Consider the following 20188-nt stretch of genomic DNA (forward strand, 5'->3'; position numbering starts at 1 on the left):
CTCATCCTATTATCTCTTTGATAAGCATCATGACATAGGTTAAAAACAGGTTTGTGTGCCACATCACTTTTCACCCTTGGCTCCCCTTTGTCTGAACATGCCCAACAGTCTATTTCACCATAGAGTTCCACACTCCTCTTACTAGTATTTCCATCCCCCTCAGGAAGGGTGATCCTGGCGGTAACGTTCTTTTTCTTAGGCAGTAACTTGGGCCAGGACACTCCCCGACAACTCCCTCTGACACAATAAGTCTCTCTTTCAATGTCATCCTCTGCGACTGGTCTAGGCCATCTTCTACCCTCCTTTCCTAGGCCGTAATCAGTATCCAAACCTTTGTCGAATTCCGTTTCAAACAGCTCCAGATCATTAGCATGAGCCTCATCTGCCCTAAGTCTGTCCTCCTGTTCCATCAGGAGACTACCATAGGAGAACTCAGTTGTGTTTTCTGGGCCACAACACTTATGCTTTCTCCTATAATCATAGAGAAGACCCTTCTTCCCTGACAGGTCTTTAAATGGGGAATCTTTTAGTATTTTCTGCATTTCCTTACTCTCACTCTCCAACTTACCACTATAAGACCTTTGAAAGTATTTTCCTTTATTCTCACCCTTCAACTCAAACAAACTTGAACCCACTTCTCTTTCCTGTTCATAATTGTCCACATACTCCTCCCTCGTTTTGGTCCTGAACTCGGCCGATGTAGTTCTTTGCCACGTCTCTTTGGGATTAAACTGGTTACTCTTACATTTTATCCTTTCCCGCTCTTTTGCTGTAGTAATTATGCGCTCTCCCTTTCTTTCGAATTCTCCATTTTTCCTAACTTTACCTTCACTGCCTTTTCTCTCGTGTTTCTTACGTATTTCTCTTTCGTCCACTCTACTTTGGTAAGTTTCTTGTTTTTCCTTAAGTTTGTCCTTAGCTGCTTCTTTTCCACATTCTTTATTTCTTGCAGCTCCTTCAAAGACTACCAAACCCTTAGATGGCGGCGTTCGAGCATTCAATGTTTCACCCTTTGTTACATGCATGCTTTGGATCTGTGCCAGCTCACTCATGTGTTCTTTTCTTTTTCCATTTAGTGATAGTCTCAATTTCTTTTGATCCTTCCACCCTAGCATGGTGGGTCCACTTTCCGTTATATATATGGTACTCCTAGTATTTTTTCCCTTGTAAATTAAATCCATAACTTTGTATCCTATTACGTTAATGTCCTCCCCTGTGTACGTTTTTAGGGATATGTTGGCCTCTTTCAATTCATTTCCATATTTTTTAGCTAATTTTCTATTCCATTCACTCTTGCTTACCACACTATAACGTGATCCTGAGTCTGAGATTATTTCTGTCTCTACTCCGCCTATGAAGATGGTACACACCGGGTTTATTTTACTTGCATTAACTTCCTCTTTGCTATCCATTCTTTCCTTGAAAACTTCATCCCTTTGTACCTTTACAAACGAGGCTTGTATATCATGTTCATCCAACACATTCAAGATGTTCTCATAAATATTTCTGTCAGTTCCTTTCATGAATACCTTTTCCATTTTGGGGTACATTTTCCGTCCCCCAGTTCCTAAACTGTGAAGTAATATTTCAGCCTTTTCCTCAGGTATAAGAGGTACTTCCTCTTCCTCAAAAACTGATATATAATTCTCAAAATACTCTTTCCACTCTCTCCATTCTGCAATGTTTTTTTCATCCTCCTCCATAAACGGCACCGGTGGCGGAAAATTATACATCCGGCCCCACTCCATGTTAAATGCGCTATTGTATTCAGGAATTCACGTGAAGATGTAATATCCACCTCCAACAGGAAGATGGCGGCACGAGTGCACAACGTTGGACTCTCTGGCGCACCAAACTGATAAAAGTGATGCGCAAGCTGTGCGCCTCAAGGATAATCAAAAATGCTTGTGTCAGATAAATGAAGGGAAAAATCTCCCTTTAGAAATGTTAAAGAGAAATGGTGCACGGACACTAAAAACTGGCCACGGTTGGTTTACTGGTAAGGATGGGTCTAGTTCCTAACAACGAAGTGAAAAGATGTTGGGTTATACTTACAGCCTGCACTATAAATGAATTCCGCCGCTAAAATGCACCACACTTCCTCTTTAATGCCTTAAATATTTACTGCGCTGCTTTATACTAGGTAGATTTTCACCTTCAAGCTTGAGTATGTAGAGAATTCAACCTACTGGAATGTTCCAAATGACCCAGTTCAATGAACGTAGTCTTCCATGTCCGGCGATATTGCCACTTTCAGTCACGCCGATTATTCTAAGCGGCTAAATCTCTCAACAAATGAACTTAATGTGCTAATCGGTACCCATTATCACTTTTAGTACCACCGCTTGTCTTTAAATTGTTACAGTCTTTATCCCTTTTTTTTCGAACAAAAATTGTAATGAGCGTGAGTTGAAAAAATGGCCCACCAGGTGGCAGTGCAATATGGCGCCTGCTTTATTTATGTGCTGTAGGGGGCGATTGATACCAAAAATAAAAACAAAAATGAGAGATAAGTGGGGAATAACTTTTGAAATAAAAATGTAGCGCCCAATTAACTTTAAATTTACAGCTGCGGTATCAGAGAACGGTTAATCCTTTGCCTCGCTAAACTCCTCTTCAAGTTCATTTTAAGTGCGCACCTCTTGAATTCAGAGAGATATCACTGTACTACCAATTGGGTAATACTTTTATCCAATATTTCAAACACGAGTACCCCCAACGTTATGCAGTAAATTACTGGAATAATTATGTAATCTTTCAGTTCAAGGAAGTTTGTAAATAACTCACTCAAATTTCTCCTTTAACGGACTTCACGGAGGTTTTTTTTTCTTTTCTTAACTCATATATTCATCTTGTGAAAAACAAACACCTCACGATGTCATACTTCAACTTCTTCCGGGGTGAGTTATCCAGCAGAAAGATTCACTACTTGGGACAGCTTCTCAAATCAGCCCTTGCTCCCTATCAGCAACCAGTCTGGTTGAAGACTGCCCAAATCTTGTCACGAAAACGGTAGATATAGAGTACACTGTTACTGACGGATCCCGTCTTCGACACAACGGACACCGAAGGGAGAATGTGCCAGAACTGCACTGCCCCGACAGTCCAGCTCAACTCCTCCTCAACGCCAGCAGCAGTCTTTCCTCCTCACGCGCTCCACCTCAGCGTCTTCTCTCACAGTTGTGACAGATCCGTGCACCGCTTCGGGACAACTCTCACACAATCGCGTTACGCCCAACTGTCCCGGCTCTACCTGCTGCTGCTTCCTCATATGTTGCTTTCACCACCGCAGGGCACTCCAAAGGGACATTGGTTACCAGCTCCACCGACGCCAGTCAGACTTCAAACGAGGAAGGAGGGTTCCTCTCCTCCACACGGCACAAGCTCACCTTCACCGAGGCCACACACCCGACTTCCTTTAGCGTTCCGGAAGCGAGAACCTCACGTCCCCCAAGGGAACACCTCGATGAGTACAGCCTGTAGTGCCGGTATGTCCGCTGTCCTGTGATCTTCAATCATCAACTGGGTGAGTCTTCCTTTTCAACTCACATCTCCGCACAAGCATCAAATTTATCCAGGGGGGAAGGCACCACACTGACCCTGGCTCAGCTCCGCGTCCTTGTCGCCAAAATGTAGTAAAGAATCACTACTCAAAGAGGGTTCCAAGAATGAATTTTATTCAGGTGCTCCCAGCTTGGCGGCTTACTCTCACCACGAACATTCTAACACGCGCTCCCGGAGGCAGAGCGGACCATACCAAGTAGGGAGAGGGGAGAGGGGTGGGTAACGGGGAAGTCACAGCAAGTAAAGTTACAACAGTGTGTTTACTAATGCTCCCACCCCTACATACTTTCTTTCTTTATGTCTGCTACATTCAAGGCCTCCATTTCCCACTCTGAGCTCAAACCTTTTTATTCTACCTATAAAAGGAGAAGCAGTGGAGAACGCAAGAGTAAATGGGTTTCTTTTGGAGTGGTTATTACAATTATGAAGGCGACAACCACATACCTCGCACTAAACTGTGTAACATTATTGAAATTGAGTGGGACTAAACATAATCTGTTCAAAACACTCAACAATACACCGCCAAGATGTTTTCTTACCTGGTTCTCTTTCGCATACAGTTTCTGAGGTAACTGGAGCTCAAGAATTTCTATGCGTTTCCCAATTTCATATCCTGCAACGCAGACAGCTTGCAAAAGAAAGAGAGAGATTATTAATTATATTAAATACTTTTATAGGTGAGAGAGATCAAAAGCACCATAAAGCTTTGCAGTTGCCTTGCATCATCACATTCAGCCTGGACTGCTTACGACCTTATCTTAAGTTGGTCACTTAAGTGTATTTGTGCCCTTTGCTGCTGCCCTGCAGCCTTACATTTGTGTTGCTCTGCACCTTTTATCTATATACGCTTGCACATGCCCTGCGTGAAGCCTTGTTTTCAATTGTAGCTGAGCAATATCATGGTGGGGGGCTCTTGCAAAAAAGGTCACAGACCAATAACCTATGTTGTGGCAAGCCGTGCACAAATATATGTGCTATGTACCTTGTCTAGAGCGCATTCCCTTTTCTGTACGCATTTTGCTTGCAGGCCTGGACTTTGTAATAACTAAAGAAGTAGTGCAATAGTTGTGTGAATCAATCTGCAGCCATGTACCGTGCGTCACCTCACACTCCTCTCCCACTCAGTGGCATGGTGTTGTTTGACAGTTGTGTTATGTAAACATATGCATGCCATAATAAATATCCAATCGCCCCTTATAGCCCTTAAATAAACTGCCTGGTTGCCTGAAATGAATATGACAGTTTTCATTAAGATCTCGCTGTAGTGCCTGCCACCATATCACATGTATGGTATGCATTTATTTTACATGAATCGTTCTCATATGCACACGCACAATTTGTCACTCAGGAAATTATGAAATCGTTCATTCTCAGAATCTTAATTAATTTTTAACAGAAAATTACCAGAACACAAACATGTAGCATTTCCCAACTTTAAAAGGATATCTTCTATCAAATACCAATATCATTCAAGTTTTTAAAGTTTTTTTTTTATTATTATTGTGCGTGTAAATACACTTCTTATGCTTTCATCTCAGTTGCCATATACAAGAGATACATTCATACCAATCCTGTCAGCTACTCAGTACCCACTCTTCCCCTCACCGATGCTCGTTATCTGAACTAGTTACTCTAAAGGTGTCAAAGAGAATCTAGCAGCATCCTAGGTTCTCAAAAACAACTAGGTGTCCGTTGATATTTTAATGACAACAACATTGTTTTAGGACGGTCTCTTGGGTATGGCCTTCCTCGGGTCAAACAGCCATGCTACAGACCAATGAAGGTAAAGATAGACATATACATTTTTCTTCATCAGGGGAAATACATAAATTACTAAATGTTCAACATCTTATCCTATGCAGTTGATGTCACAGTTGTATTTGAAACCTTCTTTGCTTCCTTCTTGTGAAGAAATGATTCGTTTGCTTCTTGACTTGCTCAGTTGCTGTCCTTGGCGCACCACGTGGTTTTATGACTGCAGTCATGCCTTTTACACAACTTCTGTGTGAGTCCTGAAGCTTACATTGTGCCTTTGCTGTGAGCAGTTTTACATCATGACCATTTTTTTGTTAAGCTATTTTATTAAGAATTAAAAGCAAGACGCACATACCTTCAACAATTTAGAAGCCCTGCTTCTGTCTGCACCGGGAAACATCACTTACAACGCAACTTTTACCACGCAGTGCCTTTACGACGCAACTTTTACAACGCAAACCATTACAACGCATTGCGCTGGGGGGCGCTCTAGGATAGGGAATAGGTTTCATTTACTGTCCAACACCTTCCCTACTATCCACGGGGACTGGAGTTGGAATAGTACATTAAACTATTCACTATCCAGCGCCCCAAAGCACTATGCGTTGTAATGGTATGCGTTGTAAAACCCGCGTTGTAAAAGCATGCGATTTAAAATCATGCGTTGTAATGTCGTACATCCGTCTGCACCCCTCTTGCCACATCTTCTGCTCTCTTGCCACTGATCTTCTGGACTTCATTTAGGGCTTCCACTATGGCCTTCTCTTTCTCTTTGATCATGATATTCTTCATGTTTTTACAGTGAACGGTCTGCTATGTGGGTCGTGTTGCCCGTAGTCTCTGTTTGTTTGTAGAGCTCGAAGTCCTTCTGCTGGTGACTTCCAAGGGGAGGCTATCTTGTGTTTCTCTTGGGCTCTAACCAAGGGCTTTGGTCTTCCCAGAAGAAGATTAATCTGAATGGGTCAACTCCATGTTAGGATGTGCCTGGTGGATTGAATTGTCACACATCTGAATTCCCTTCTCTTCCACAGCGTGGAGGCAGCAAGGTCCTAGAACATTAGGAGCTTGTGTTCTTCATAGATTAGATAGTCCTTATGGCTTATTGCGTTCATGATTTCACTCTTTTCATCACAATAAAGTATTCTCAATAGGATGTTTGGGGGCAGCTGACCTGTCACCATATGGGTTCTGTTCAGAAGGATTTGTTGGCGAATATGGTTCTAGTATGCCAGGATCTGGCCTCCAGATACTCCTGACTTAGTGCACGCTCTTCGTACCCGTCTTCTAGATGTAGAGTCTGGTTGCTGACTACTTGCTGTTCCTATGCCTGGTTACCAATGTGTTTTCCCAATAGTCAGTCTGGGGGCACAGCTTATTTACATCTTTTTTATAGTTCACTGACGTAGGCTTTAATCTATGCCAGGAAATAGTGCAGGTATTTCCTCCAAAGGATCAGGGGTGTGTTCCTCCAAACGTTTTTCCCACTGTTAGTGACCCTATCCAGTAATCCTTTCCATAGTGGCGCTGCCCGCAATCATGACTTGTCTTTTTCCCCTGGGGTCGAGTTTGGCAGCACTGTCTCCAGGGGCCTGATTCACCCATCGCCTAAGTCCCGCCACACTCCTGTTTTTCGTACTTATGCCGTAGCTGCTGCAGAGGTCTGCATCATATCAATTGACCCTACCTTCAACAATCATCATCCATCGCCCTGCTCGCCTTATCCACTACACAGACCCCCACTGATTAACCTTAGATTCCCTCGTGGAACCTGGGCACCACGCTCCTGATAAGTCGGGGCCCCCTGCCTTGTCAAAGGATTGCCCTTAAGTCCGGGTCACCCGGCCTCCGCCTCGACCGGCCATCCCCTCAGCACACTTATTCTAAGGTGCTGATCATCTCACCTGCTGGATTTGTTTTCCAGCATTACCACTCTCTTAAATCATTTAACCTGGTCCTGAAGATGACCTGAAATGTATACAAGTCGAAACGCCGTCGACAGTACATCGTAATTTCGGGCACAACTTTTGTAATCCACCACAGTCATTTATCTAATTTAATTTCTTTGTTAATTAATTGGAACCACAAAAAAGTATTCAGTATATATTGACAACCTTGCCCATCCCATGCCGTTTTTTGCTCCTTTTTGCATTTGTCATTTGAGCAGTTCTCGTTGTTTTGCAAGAGCACTATTGTGCACAAGACTGTACAGGTTATTTACACATTTCATGTAACAAAGTGTTTATTATTGTCTTTTTCTTACCTTGCTTTAAATACAGATCACTCCTTACATAAGTGAAATTATGGTTTTTGCCTCCCTGTCTCGTTCTTTTTGCAATACTTTTGCATTTGGTTTATAATTGCCTTTAAGTATTGCCTGTTGAGACTTTGTTGTTCGCTATACTAATTACCCAGTCTAAACTGGGATTAAGGATACCCTCCTGTAGCCTGTTCCTAACACTCCTGTTTTCAGCGTGAATGGTGCAGCTGTCTGCCACAGGCCTACCTTCCATTGGCTGGGCCGCCTTCCACGAGGTATCTACGCAGTGCTTTAAACGGGCCAGTACTCAGTCACCGGTACTAAAGGGGTCATTAGGATTGCCGTTTTTCCGCATCCGCCGGCCCGGAGGATGCGGAAAAACCGCTGCGTAGCCTTCAAAGACCCCCCGCCAGATTAGGATGGCTGGGGGGTCAGGAAGACCGTCTGCCGCTTTTCGGCCGCGGTCGCCTTACGACCACGGCGGAAAACCTCTCATATGGAGGCGGTGTCTAACAGACACCGCCAGCCATATTAGGATGGGGGTAAACAGATGCCTTTCCGCGGCGGCTTCTCCGCCATGGAAAGGCATACAGTGATTTCTTTGGGGGCCCGTTGCGGGCCCCCAGGTTGATGGTGGGGGGTGCACATGGGGGTACCTATGGTACCCCCCTGCATTTGCATGCACGAAGCGGCAGGCACCGCGCGGTGTCTGCCGCTTTGTGCATGCAAATGCGTAGCATGCATATTTAACCTTGCGGCGGGTGCTGCTTCAAGCAGCACCCGCCGCAATGTTAAATATTGAGGATGTGACCGCCAGGGTGGCGGTCACATCCTAATTGCACTGGAGGGACCGCCGCTGCCCCTGTGGACTGTCCCTCCTCCTCTGGGGTGGCGGACGGACGCTTCTAAATTTTCTGCCTTTGAATACTGGAACTTTTTCTTGTCCCAAAGAGAGTTCCATACTCATGGGGCAGCAATTCAACTCAGTTTAATTTGGCATGTAAAGAAAGAAGCGTGACACAGCTGAGGAGTCCGTCCATTTAGTGAAGCACTGGAGTGCTAATCTCCCTTTACAATAGGCCAATTGAGCAACACCCTTATGCATTCCAATCAGAGCAGGCAGGGAGTTTGGGAGGGGCCCGAGTCACACTGTGAATATTGACACAGTGTCCACCCCGGCTCTGTGGAGACAATTGCACTATAGGTGTGCGAGAAGGGCCTGCTAAGAGGCGCATCTCCTGACTCAGAAAACCTAAGCGAAGGCTTTCTGCTGGCATAGCAGGGTAGGGCAACACTCGATTGGTGCCAGATTGAGGAGAAAGGTGGTGATGATGATGCTGTAGCACAGCCGTTGGGGGCAGGGGCAGAGAATCAGGGTGTAGTAATGTGGACACCAGAATATTTGTTTCTAAAACACATGAACTAAATACCCTGTCTGCGTGCATGAGTGCTTTTCTATGTCCCTGTGCGTGTTTTTGTATGAGTGAGTGTTCTCTTGAGGTTTAATTGGTGTGCATATCTGCACACCAATTAAACCTCAATCAAATTAAATGTGTGCCTCTGGCCCTGTCCCTTAGCACTGCTCTCATAGCCCTGCCCCCTAATCCCGCACCCCAGTCCACATCTCAGGAGAGTACCTGCACTTATTTTTTTCCATTTAAAGCACTGTATCTACGGATGTCCTCCACTGCTGCAGTTCCAAGCAGGGGGCTCCGCACCAGTGATCGTCACTTAGGCCCTGGGATCTACCCTCTATAGCGCCATGCCACCTAGCTGTTTTTCCGTTGTTGTAGGCCTTAATTTGCCTGCTTTACAAAATGGCAGTCCCAGGCCTCGTTTCGGCCTCGCCTTGGAATGCAGAGTCTGCCTCAGCCCTTCTTGGATCTCCGGACTTCTTTCCCAGCTCTGGCATCCTTCTAAATAGTTGGGTAGGTACTCCTGGATGCTGGCATCAGAGGTATAGGAGTCTCGCCCACTTAAAGATCCAGTTTTGATGTCCATGTGATTAGTGACAAATTACTTAGATTGCTGCTCACTTGATTTTTGTGTTGACTTCCAGTTTACAAGTAGGAATAACAGCATAGGACGTGTGGTACATAACTGAGCTCACACTCTGCGCTCCCTTGTTTGTACTGGACCTTCATCCCTTCAATGTTTTGATCAGCTTGTTTTTAGAACACATCCTCTTTGGGGGCATCACAGTGAATCCTGATCACCTGGTCTTCTGTGGTTAACCTTCCTCTTCAGAGCCCTTGAGCGTGAACAATGTAGTTGATATATATAACATGTTAGTGTTTTCTTTCTCGGTACTTCTGTAAGAATACCTCTTCCTCAGGCTTTCATACAAGAAGGGTTTTGCTGCAGATCCACTGTTTGTCTCTTTGCCTCCCTATCCCTGATTCTCACTATGGTTGTGAGTTCCTGTCCTGCAGAGAGTTTGTGTTTAATGGATGTTGCTGCTGCATGCCAGCCTTTCAATGGATTTTGTACACTGTGTAAACAATCTTGCATAGTGTACAATTTGCTACTCTTTAGTTATTCCACACATTTTAGAATTTGTGTTGACAACATGTTTGTGCTAAAGGACAACTTGGTGAAGTTCTACATTGAAATATAAGCCTGTAAAACAAAAATCAGTCTGTAAAAAAGGTGACAATTAAGCTGTTTATCACATTTGCAATATTTTGTCAATTTAATAATTATATTTTTTTCAAACTCACATTCTTCTAACACATTAAGTAAAGTATGATTCCTTTTGCTCACCTTATTTTCTATTGGTTTACTTTTTTATTCTCATTTCAATCACATTTTTTATTGAAGTATCTTTGGTTGTGCTCTTTCAAGTTTTATAAAACTGGATATACAGGTTTTTTTTAATGTTAGTGGCTCACTGTAGCTCGAGACTTCTCTAGGAAGATGTTTAGCAACTCTGAATCCTTCAACACTCGAAATCCTTCAACCATGTTTCCTGACAGGTCTAATATCTGTGTATTTACAATGAGGATACCTGAGGATATGATGTGTGGTCCAGATTGTCTCAGAGCGGTTGTGATGATCTTTTCCTTTGTGTTCTAGTATTATTTGTCGCAAATGTATACAGCTCTGAGTGCATTTTCCTCTGTTTATCGTATAATTACTACAATTATTTCCTCTGCGTCCTTGATTCTTGCCACAGGAAGGCAACAGTTTGTTCTGTTGTTATCATCTGTGGTTCAGGGTCCCGCCTCTGTGTTTCTGTCTAGAATGGCCTGACTTGTTTTGTTCTTCTCTCCCCTGATACCGCCATGACTCCAAATTGCTAATTCATGGTTTTCCTATTTCTTGTCGTCTCAGCATTCTAGTCTCTCTCCTCAAACATCTACCAGTTTACTTCAGTTTGCCTTTCTCTTTCCATGGTGTTTGTTGTCTTCAATAATTTTTCTTTGAAATACCTTCTCTGTTTCCTCACAGAACAAGTATCAAGCTATCCAAAAAATATAAATAAAATTACCTTTGTCCACTCACCTGTATAACCTCCTGTTTTTTTAATTTTGTTTTTATTTTACAGTTTTGGTATTTTAGAGAATAGATCATTACTTTTGAAAGTTGCTGATAAAGACCTGTCAGCAGCCGTCATTTTGCTCCATGTTTTGTGATTCGCTGACTTTTGATTTTTAAAAATATTTCGCGAAATATTTGCTCCCCACTTTTATGAAATAAATGGTGTCTCGAAGGCGCGGGTGATAGTTGCGTCCAAAGACCAGACTTCAATTCAACAGTTGGGTAAAATGGCCCTGATTAAGAAGGCGATACCATCCAAGGAAACTAAAGCATTCTGGTGACATGACAAATACCTATTAAAACCCGTAAGCCGACCTTCGAAGTCTGCACTATGACTCTGTGGTACATCTCTGGGATATCAGAAACGACCCCCTCCTCCCAACTAATAACTATTTCACACAGTCACTGAATTGCTTCCCAAGCTCCTCCCCTTCCTGTCCCCCAGGAAACTTGTACTGTGCTATGCTGTTGTTGTCATATACCTATCCAATATAATATATTACTAGCTATAGGACACACAAGAGGCTTAAGGCCTACATGTGCAAATTTCACATTGGGAGTCCTGTCCCTCACAACCAAATGGACGAAATGGAAGAAAAAAGTGTGAACTAAGTTGGGCTATACTATTGAATAGTAAACAGTACATTTGTTTTGACTTGCAATTCCTTTGAGAGTAAAACACAGTGTTAGTACAAGCAAATATCCTGGACACAAGCACAGCTATATTATTCCTTATTTCCACTGAGCAGGAACATGCCCAAGTGACAACAAGAATGCTTATTTGACTGCGACGGAAAGAGTCATAAAGATTATGGTAAAACCAATAGACTACTTGTACAGCGGAATGAGGGGAATATCTAACCATGTGCTATGAATGCCAGGATAGTTGTTCAAGTTCTGTGTGTTCTTGTCTCCTAGTATTAAGAGTGCATGGACTAGTGTTTAACATTTGTGAAATTCATGTGATAAAGAGTTTTCATATAATGTACTATCAACTGTTGAACAATAAATTAAGGATGAATAGGAGAAAAGATGGAATGGTAGATGGCTTGGGCTAAATCGCTGATATTTTATCTGCCCTCATGAGGGTTTTTTGTGGGCAGTGTTATTGCCAGACCTGAAAGAAGGCAGCGGTAAAGACACAATAGTGGTTTGGGCAAAGATGGGCACCTTTTAGTAGTCTTCATCTGGTCACTGTGGGATTTGTTCTGAAAACTGTATTTGGAGAAAAATCCAAACCCAAGCAAGACTTGGCTATAGAAAAACCTAACAAGTAGGACTTTGGGTTCAAAGACATGACATTCTTTCCATCAATATCAATGGGTTAAAACGTCATTTTGAGCCTTGAGTGCAAGAGGGTGACCCTTTATCCTTGGGTGCTTTATGCTATGATGGGCTGTAAGGTGCAGCTTGATGGCCCCACCATCCAACATTTGCCCCAACACTTGATTATTTTAATCAAAACAAAAAGAAGTATTTGGAACCAGGCATGCAAGATGTGATGAGGGAAGGTGCTACAATATCATTACCTTTATCAAATAAACATTTCCTCAATATTATTTCTCTGGAAAAATGGAATAGGCCCAGGTTTAACCATAAGACAACTCAAAGAGTGTGTAATTTGCAGATGCATTAAATTGAGGAAATGCACCTACCATGAAATATGCTCCGTGCACTGAACTGTGTGGTAAAGTAAATGTAAAAACAAGTCAGACGTTTCTGCAGTTTAAGTGGCAAAGAAAGAAGTGGCAATCATCCTTTTTCTTAGTCTTAATGGCATTGTCATTTATGATCTACCAGGCTTGTAAGACTGGTGGTGGCCTGTTGGCAAGAGAGAGGTACTTATTTAGACAACAGGCTGATCATGTACCAGACCCTTTAAATTTTCAGGAACAATTTACGTTGACTGTGATTGTACTAGAGAACTTCATGCTCATCATGGATAAGGCGAAATTGATCCTGATACAGTCTCAAAATGTGCAATATGTTGGGTTTTAAGTAGAAATAACGGAGCTGCGTGCAGGCCTTCAGACAAAGGTTGAGCACGCGAAAGAAAGAAATAAGTACTTTCATGAAAAACCAACTTTTAAGTTGAGGCAATGATCAAGCAACGAGGCATCCATCAAAGGAATCTTTCTGTGCCTTTTGCACTGCAGATCCCATTGAATCAAAAGGTATGTAACCTCCATCAAGGCTTTTGGAAGAGGTTCAGCAGTGCTACATTAATGATTATGGAGCATACAATGTTTGAATTGCAGGGCAATTTTGAAATGGTCGGTGGCTGAAACCTATCCAAATTTTTATTTCCTGGTATGCTCTTTTGTGGTTACATGTTTGGTCAAAATAGGTAAGAATCGTTTTAAAGACCTTGTGCATGTACAACATTTCTACGATCTGTTACATTTATCATCCTAGAGGAATTTGATAAAAAAATACGCCAATTACTCTAGGATGGAGGACTGAAACTTTGGGATTGCAAAAACAAGAAGTTCGGCAAGGTGTTTTTTCATGAACTGTTGAGTTCCCTGAATCTGGACATCTTTGCCAGGGGTTTTATTATGAATGGTGGTTTCCAGTTGCAAAGAGACACAATTTTAATTTCACAGTGCTGAAATTAGAGAGACATAATCAATATGAGAAACCGTAAGAGTAAAATAGGGCAAGACCGCAGCAAGAGAAGAGAAAGAAAGCAAGAGGTGAGAAAAACGAAAGAAGTTCAATGAGAATTTGCACAGAGGCTTAGCATTAATGCACTATGCAACCAGTAGATTTGCTACACAATTTAAACGCATAAAATATGATAAAATAACCAAACCAAACTCAGAGTACTGTAATTCCAAGATACAGCATTATGGGCATGGCTGGGTAACGACTGGGTAGTTAACACATGCACTGTGAATCAAGAGTGAAGGTTTCAGCCCCTTACTGACACTTGTTGTGATCCCGAGCAAATCACTTGGTTGATATGTAATATGTAATCCATCAAAAGGAGTAGTATAAACGAGGGACATCTAGCAAAAGATTTAGCTTGTCAGATCTGTATCTTCTGAGAAATAACTATTCGAACAGAGACTAGATTCTGTAAGAGAACCTGCTGTATAAGGCCTGGGCTTGTAACCTATGTGTCACATGAAAGATAGCTGAGCTATCTAAGGCCTGAACCTGAAGGATCGGTGTAACCTGTGAAAGCCACCCGCAACACTTAAAAGATGAACAATTGTGCTCCAACCTTCCTAGCATCCAACATCAGGACCACTCTAGAACTCCACAAAACCACCAGCAATACCATCAAGAGACGAGTGATCAGGATAAGTTAAAAACAGATTCCATGTCATTGCTTGCTGTGGCCTAGAATGTGGACAGCCATGCGCTGGGGATGCTCAGACGTGGGTCCCAGGCACTCCACACCACCGGAGTCAAGCTAGCCGGGCTGATGAGAGGTGTTACCTCGAAACCGGTCCGGTCCTCGGATGCTTGATTCCGTTCTGGGAAGGACATGGCTTTTGTAGTTCGGACTGGACTGTTCCCATGGGACACAGGGTCAGAGCTGATTTGCATATCGCCATTGTCTAACCCAGGGTGGTGTGGAGTGCAAAAAAACGATGGATTTGGGCCCAGATCTTTTGACTGGGGTGAATGTGTGACATTGATCCACATTCGGTCCATCACCTGTTTTGTTTGCAATACCGCCATAAGTGCGCTGGGGATGCTCAGACGTGGGTCCCAGGCACTCCACACCACTGGAGTCAAGCTAGCCGGGCTGATGAGAGGTGTTACCTCGAAACCGGTCCCGTCCTCGGATGCTTGATTCCGTTCTGGGAAGGACATGGCTTTTGTAGTTCGGACTGGACTGTTCCCATGGGACACAGGGTCAGAGCTGATTTGCATATCGCCATTGTCTAACCCAGGGTGGTGTGGAGTGCAAAAAAACGATGGATTTGGGCCCAGATCTTTTGACTGGGGTGAATGTGTGACATTGATCCACATTCGGTCCATCACCTGTTTTGTTTGCAATACCGCCATAAGTCCGCTGGGGATGCTCAGACGTGGGTCCCAGGCACTCCACACCACTGGAGTCAAGCTAGCCGGGCTGATGAGAGGTGTTACCTCGAGTCCGGTCCTCGGATGCTTGATTCCGTTCTGGGAAGGACATGGCTTTTGTAGTTCGGACTGGACTGTTCCCATGGGACACAGGGTCAGAGCTGATTTGCATATCGCCATTGTCTAACCCAGGGTGGTGTGGAGTGCAAAAAAACGATGGATTTGGGCCCAGATCTTTTGACTGGGGTGAATGTGTGACATTGATCCACATTCGGTCCATCACCTGTTTTGTTTGGTAGACATTTACAAGCATCCTTCACTTTAGAAACAATTCATGTCCCTGCTCTTCAAGCAACACCATATCAGTGTGTGTCTTCTAGATCATTATAGCATCTAAAGATCAACCCTTCATGCCCCATTCTTCCCCCTAATTTATACCACAAACACCTGGTTGTTAGCTGTCTTCCAGTCACCTCTCTGGTTTTGAGTACACTTCGCTTGATTGTGCAGGTACACATTATCGCCATCTACTACCAACAAATGGTAAAATAAACCAATGTAGTACTGAGGTTTGAGTAAGCATATGTGCAAAGGTCAATAAAGGCTTCAGGGTTATTATATAGCTACTGACAAGCTACAATATCTACCTAGAAATCCACTTTCATCACATTTGATTCTTTACCAGGAAATCCTAATTTAAGTAAAACTGACTTGACAAATAATACTAGCGCTATGAGATGATATGATAAAAACATTTATTATAGCGTGTGAATCCCTCCCGGAGATGTATCTCGGTGCTGCATTGCTTAGAGAGGGAGAGATTTCCTATGCAGAAGTCAGTGCTTATCCTTATAGCAGTCTTGAATCCTAGCAGGGGAAACTCAACTTCTCCTCTATGTAATACTGTGAAAATAAATATCATAGGTATAGATGCATCAACAATGCCATTTGCGATTCCTTATTAGCGAAAAATAAGGATTCGCTAATAAGGAATAGCAAAAGGCTATGCATGTAGAAATCGCAAAAATACTAGCGATTTCTAAACATTCCTTACTTGCGACTCGCAAATTGTGAGTCGCAATTAAGGAAAACCTCCCCATTGATTCCTATGGGCATATAGGCCCATAGGAATGAATGGGAAGACATTCTCAATTTGCGATTCTCACTTAGAGAATTGCAAATTGAGAATGCAATTTTAAGGGTGTCAGGGTGTCAAAAGGACACCCTGTTGCACCCCTGAAATCTGCATATGAGAACATCTTGCACACACACATGCCCCAAGGGCACGTGTGTGTGTAAAATGGTTTTTGCAAGTTCAACTTCATGGTAATTTGCTCCCCCTAATAGCAAAATCGCTAACTTTTTTACTTTGATGCATTGCATTTAAGGAATCTCAATTTGAGATTCCTTAAATGCAATCGCAATTTAAGTAATCGCAATTTTGCGATTTCTTAAATTGCGATCTTTGCATTTGGGATGATGCATCCCAAATGCAAAAATACTGGTCGCAAAGGGGCAGATTCTGGGAATCTGCCCGTTAGCAACCGGTTTTTCCTTTGATGCATCTATACCATAGAGTTTTGTAGTAATCTGTTACTACGGCAGTAAGATATCCAAGTGTGGCTCTACTGAAACTATCAGTATGTTTTTGAGTGATCTCTTTTTTTATTCTATGGAATCAACGTTAGTTTAAAAAAAAAAAAAAGATAAATATATTAAACATTATTTTTATTTAAGTCCGCTATCGTTACACGAAAAATCTCCAATACTGTATTACTTTATCTGTAAAATGTATAGCTTTTGCAAATTTTTGTTTTATTACAAGACATATTGAATATAGTATTTTAATTGAAGGGGTGCCACCATCCAGCATGGCAGGCTCCGCCCTGCCGGAGAGGACTACGCTATTCAAGAGTGAAGGCGATGGCGTCACATACCGGATTCCCGCTCTCCTCTATGTCCAATCCACAAGCACATTCCTGGCCTTTGCTGAGAGGCGCCGGTCCCCGGAAGACATTGACGCTGAGTACCTGGTCATGAGAAGAGGTCTCTACAAGAACGGCTATGTGGAGGTAACCTGTGAGGGGATCAAACACTGTGTTTCTTTGTACTTGTGCTCATGAATGTTGCCCTTATTTAATAGGGTGCTTTTTGTTAAAATAGTCAAATATGCCAAGTGCCTAATTCTTTTCAAACGTTATTTACAAGAACACATGTCGGTCTCCTATGACATGAGGTCTTTGAGATGGCAGTGGTTTCAGCACTCTAGTTTTCTGTATTTCTTGTGCCTATAGTCAAAGCAAAACAAGAGTATTCTCAAGAATAAACAAACATTGGCAATGTCATTCGTCTGGCCCTGCACGAGCGCCACTTCCGGTTCTGCACCACTTCCGCCCTGCCTCTCCACCGTGCAGGTGAGCGGTCTAGTGGTTCACGTCGGCCAGCATAAATGGCGTCCTGGAGGAAGCGCAGCGGACGAGCGCAGCGGGAGCGCCGACTTCGCGCCGAAGTCGAGCATAAGTCGAGCCCGTCTGCGCCCGTCCGCGGCCGACCGAGGCCCGGGGCCATGCATGCTGTCCGTCGCATTACTTACTCCTCACACGAACTTCGCTCTCTATTCCCCTGCGCCCCCCTTGCTCCTCACATAATTGCTATCGCTCAGAAAAACGGCATTTTCTCTCCCCTCCCTCCTACTATTCCCCAGGCTCCTTTCCCTGCCACCTCTTCCTTCAACTCTGCCGTCCCCATGTTTATCAAGCCAAGCTCCTATGGCATTCGTCCTATCTCACTAGTTTATCTTAACACCCGCTCTCTCCCGAAACACCAACTTGATGTATTTCAACTCCTGGAGGGTGGCAATATTGACATCTTGCTCCTCGCTGAAACCTGGCTCCATGCGGACTCCTATCCTGACATCCTGGCCGCTATACCCTCGGGCTATTATATCCTTCATTCTAACAGGACTTCTGGTAGACCTGGCGGTGGAGTTGCTGCCATCATCCGCTCCAACCTACAATTCACTTCCCTAACAACCATCCCTATACTAAATTCTGACATCCTTACGTTGAAATTCACATCTCCCAAACACTCTTTCATTTGTGTCTTAGTGTATCGTCCTCCTGTTAACATGCCCTCCTTCCCATCCTTGTTTAGCGATTTAATTTCGCAGATGGCCATTAATTCCGCCAGGGTCTTGATCATTGGCGATTTCAATTATTGGCCACTAGACCCCTTGAATCCTCTCTTTCACTCGAATTCTCCGGTCTGCTACTCGGTTTAAACTTCTCACAACATATCTCTGTTGCTACTCACAACAAGGGCCATACCTTGGACCAGGTATGGACCACCAACCTGGATATTTCCCCCCCTTTGGTCTATCCCTGCCCCTGGTCCGATCATTTTTTTATTTCCTTTTCCCTAAAACTCTCAGCACCTACCCGTCCCCCACTAGTTTCCAACTTCTCGGCACGTAATTGGAAGCACGCCGACATCCCCCTCCTTCATTCGACTCTTGCTTCCACACTCCCCCCTGACCACCCTGACTTGAATTCTCAAGCAGCCACATTGGACCAATGGCTGTCTCAAGCCAGTGACGTGGTCGCTCCTGTTAAAATCATTAAATCGAAACGCCCTCACGACGCTCAGCGTTGGTTTACTGACCAACTGAAGGCTGACAAACTCCTTCTCAGACAGGCTGAGCACCGTTGGAGGCGTAACTATGATCCTTTATTAAAGTCTATTTATATTGATTTATTAAAATCCTACAAAAAATCTATCATTTTGGCCAAATCCTCCCATTATTCCCAGAAAGTTATTAATTCTGCATCCAAAACAAAATAAATTTTTTCCATTGTAGCTGAACTTTCCCTACCCGACCGTGTTACACCCCAGCCTCTACCTTCGCAAGCTTTGTGCGACTCCCTTAATTTTTTTTTTATCGATAAAATCTCCACGATTAAAAATAACATCCCCCCTACCACCATGTCTCAGGTCAGCGCCCTCCCTTCGCCGAACCCTCATTCCCTGCACGAATTCCCCCCTATCTCCTTGGATACTTTTCTTTCATTACTCCAGGTTGTCGGCTCTGGTTCCCCCAATGACTGTTGCCCTCCTCAAATCCTAAGAGATACTTTTATGGCCTGTCCCGGCCCTCCTCTTGACCTTCTAAATCGCTCACTCTCTACAGGCTCTGTCCCCAATGCTTTCAAAAGCGCTGTGGTGGTACCTATTTTAAAAAAACCCGGTTCTGACCCTGCGGTCCTGGGTAACTATCGACCTATCTCCCTCCTCCCCTATTTGGGGAAGGTCTTGGAGACTTACGTCACCCGCTGCCTGAGCACCTTCATCGAGGAAACTCATTTCCTCGATGATCAACAGGCAGGTTTTAGACCGGCCCATTCCACGGAGGCAGTGGTGGTGGCGGTCATGGACACGCTGAGACAGGGGGCTGATAAGAACCTGGCCCAGGCTCTAGTGCTACTTGATCTTTCGGCCGCTTTTGACACGGTCGACCATGACATCTTGGTCGACCGTGTCAGAAATGCTGGCATCTCAGGCCTGGCCCTGTCTTGGATTGTGTCCTTTCTCCAACTCCGTTCCCAATCGGTTCACCTGTCTTCTTTCTCTGCTCCCCGAATTTCACTTTCCTGTGGTGTTCCCCAGGGCTCTGCTTTGTCCCCTCTTTTGTTTAATCTTTATATGCAGCCCCTCCTTGTCTCTCTTCGTCACTCCTCTGTTACCACTTTTAACTATGCAGATGATCTGCAACTTATTTTTCCCATCGACCCCTCCCCTCTCTCCTGCTCCAATTTTCAAACCACAATGCTTACCATCTACGAGTGGATGAACTTCAGCCAGCTGAAGCTCAATCCTAGCAAGACAGAGTTGGTTTTGATTGGCGGGCTTCCACATCCCTGGACTCCCAATTTTTGGCCCCCTGCCCTTGGTCCCCCTCCCTGCCCAGTCAACTCTGTGAAGAGCCTAGGTGTTACTATCTCTAGTGACCTTTCGATGCGGCCGCACATCAATGCT

At 43.9% G+C, this 20188-nt stretch overlaps 1 protein-coding gene across 1 annotated transcript in view; it reads left to right on the forward strand.

The window, feature by feature from the left end:
* LOC147693600 (sialidase-3-like) overlaps window positions 1–20188 on the forward strand; it is a 126419-nt gene that overhangs the window by 48000 nt on the left and 58231 nt on the right. The window contains exon 2 of the mRNA XM_086933818.1: window positions 17012–17229. Coding sequence (XP_086789944.1) covers window positions 17029–17229 — 201 coding nt within the window. The 5' untranslated portion in view covers window positions 17012–17028. The remainder of the gene's footprint in view (window positions 1–17011; window positions 17230–20188) is intronic.

Source organism: Lissotriton vulgaris, chromosome 8, assembly GCF_964263255.1.
Source record: "Lissotriton vulgaris chromosome 8, aLisVul1.2, whole genome shotgun sequence".
Taxonomy (NCBI): domain Eukaryota; kingdom Metazoa; phylum Chordata; class Amphibia; order Caudata; family Salamandridae; genus Lissotriton; species Lissotriton vulgaris.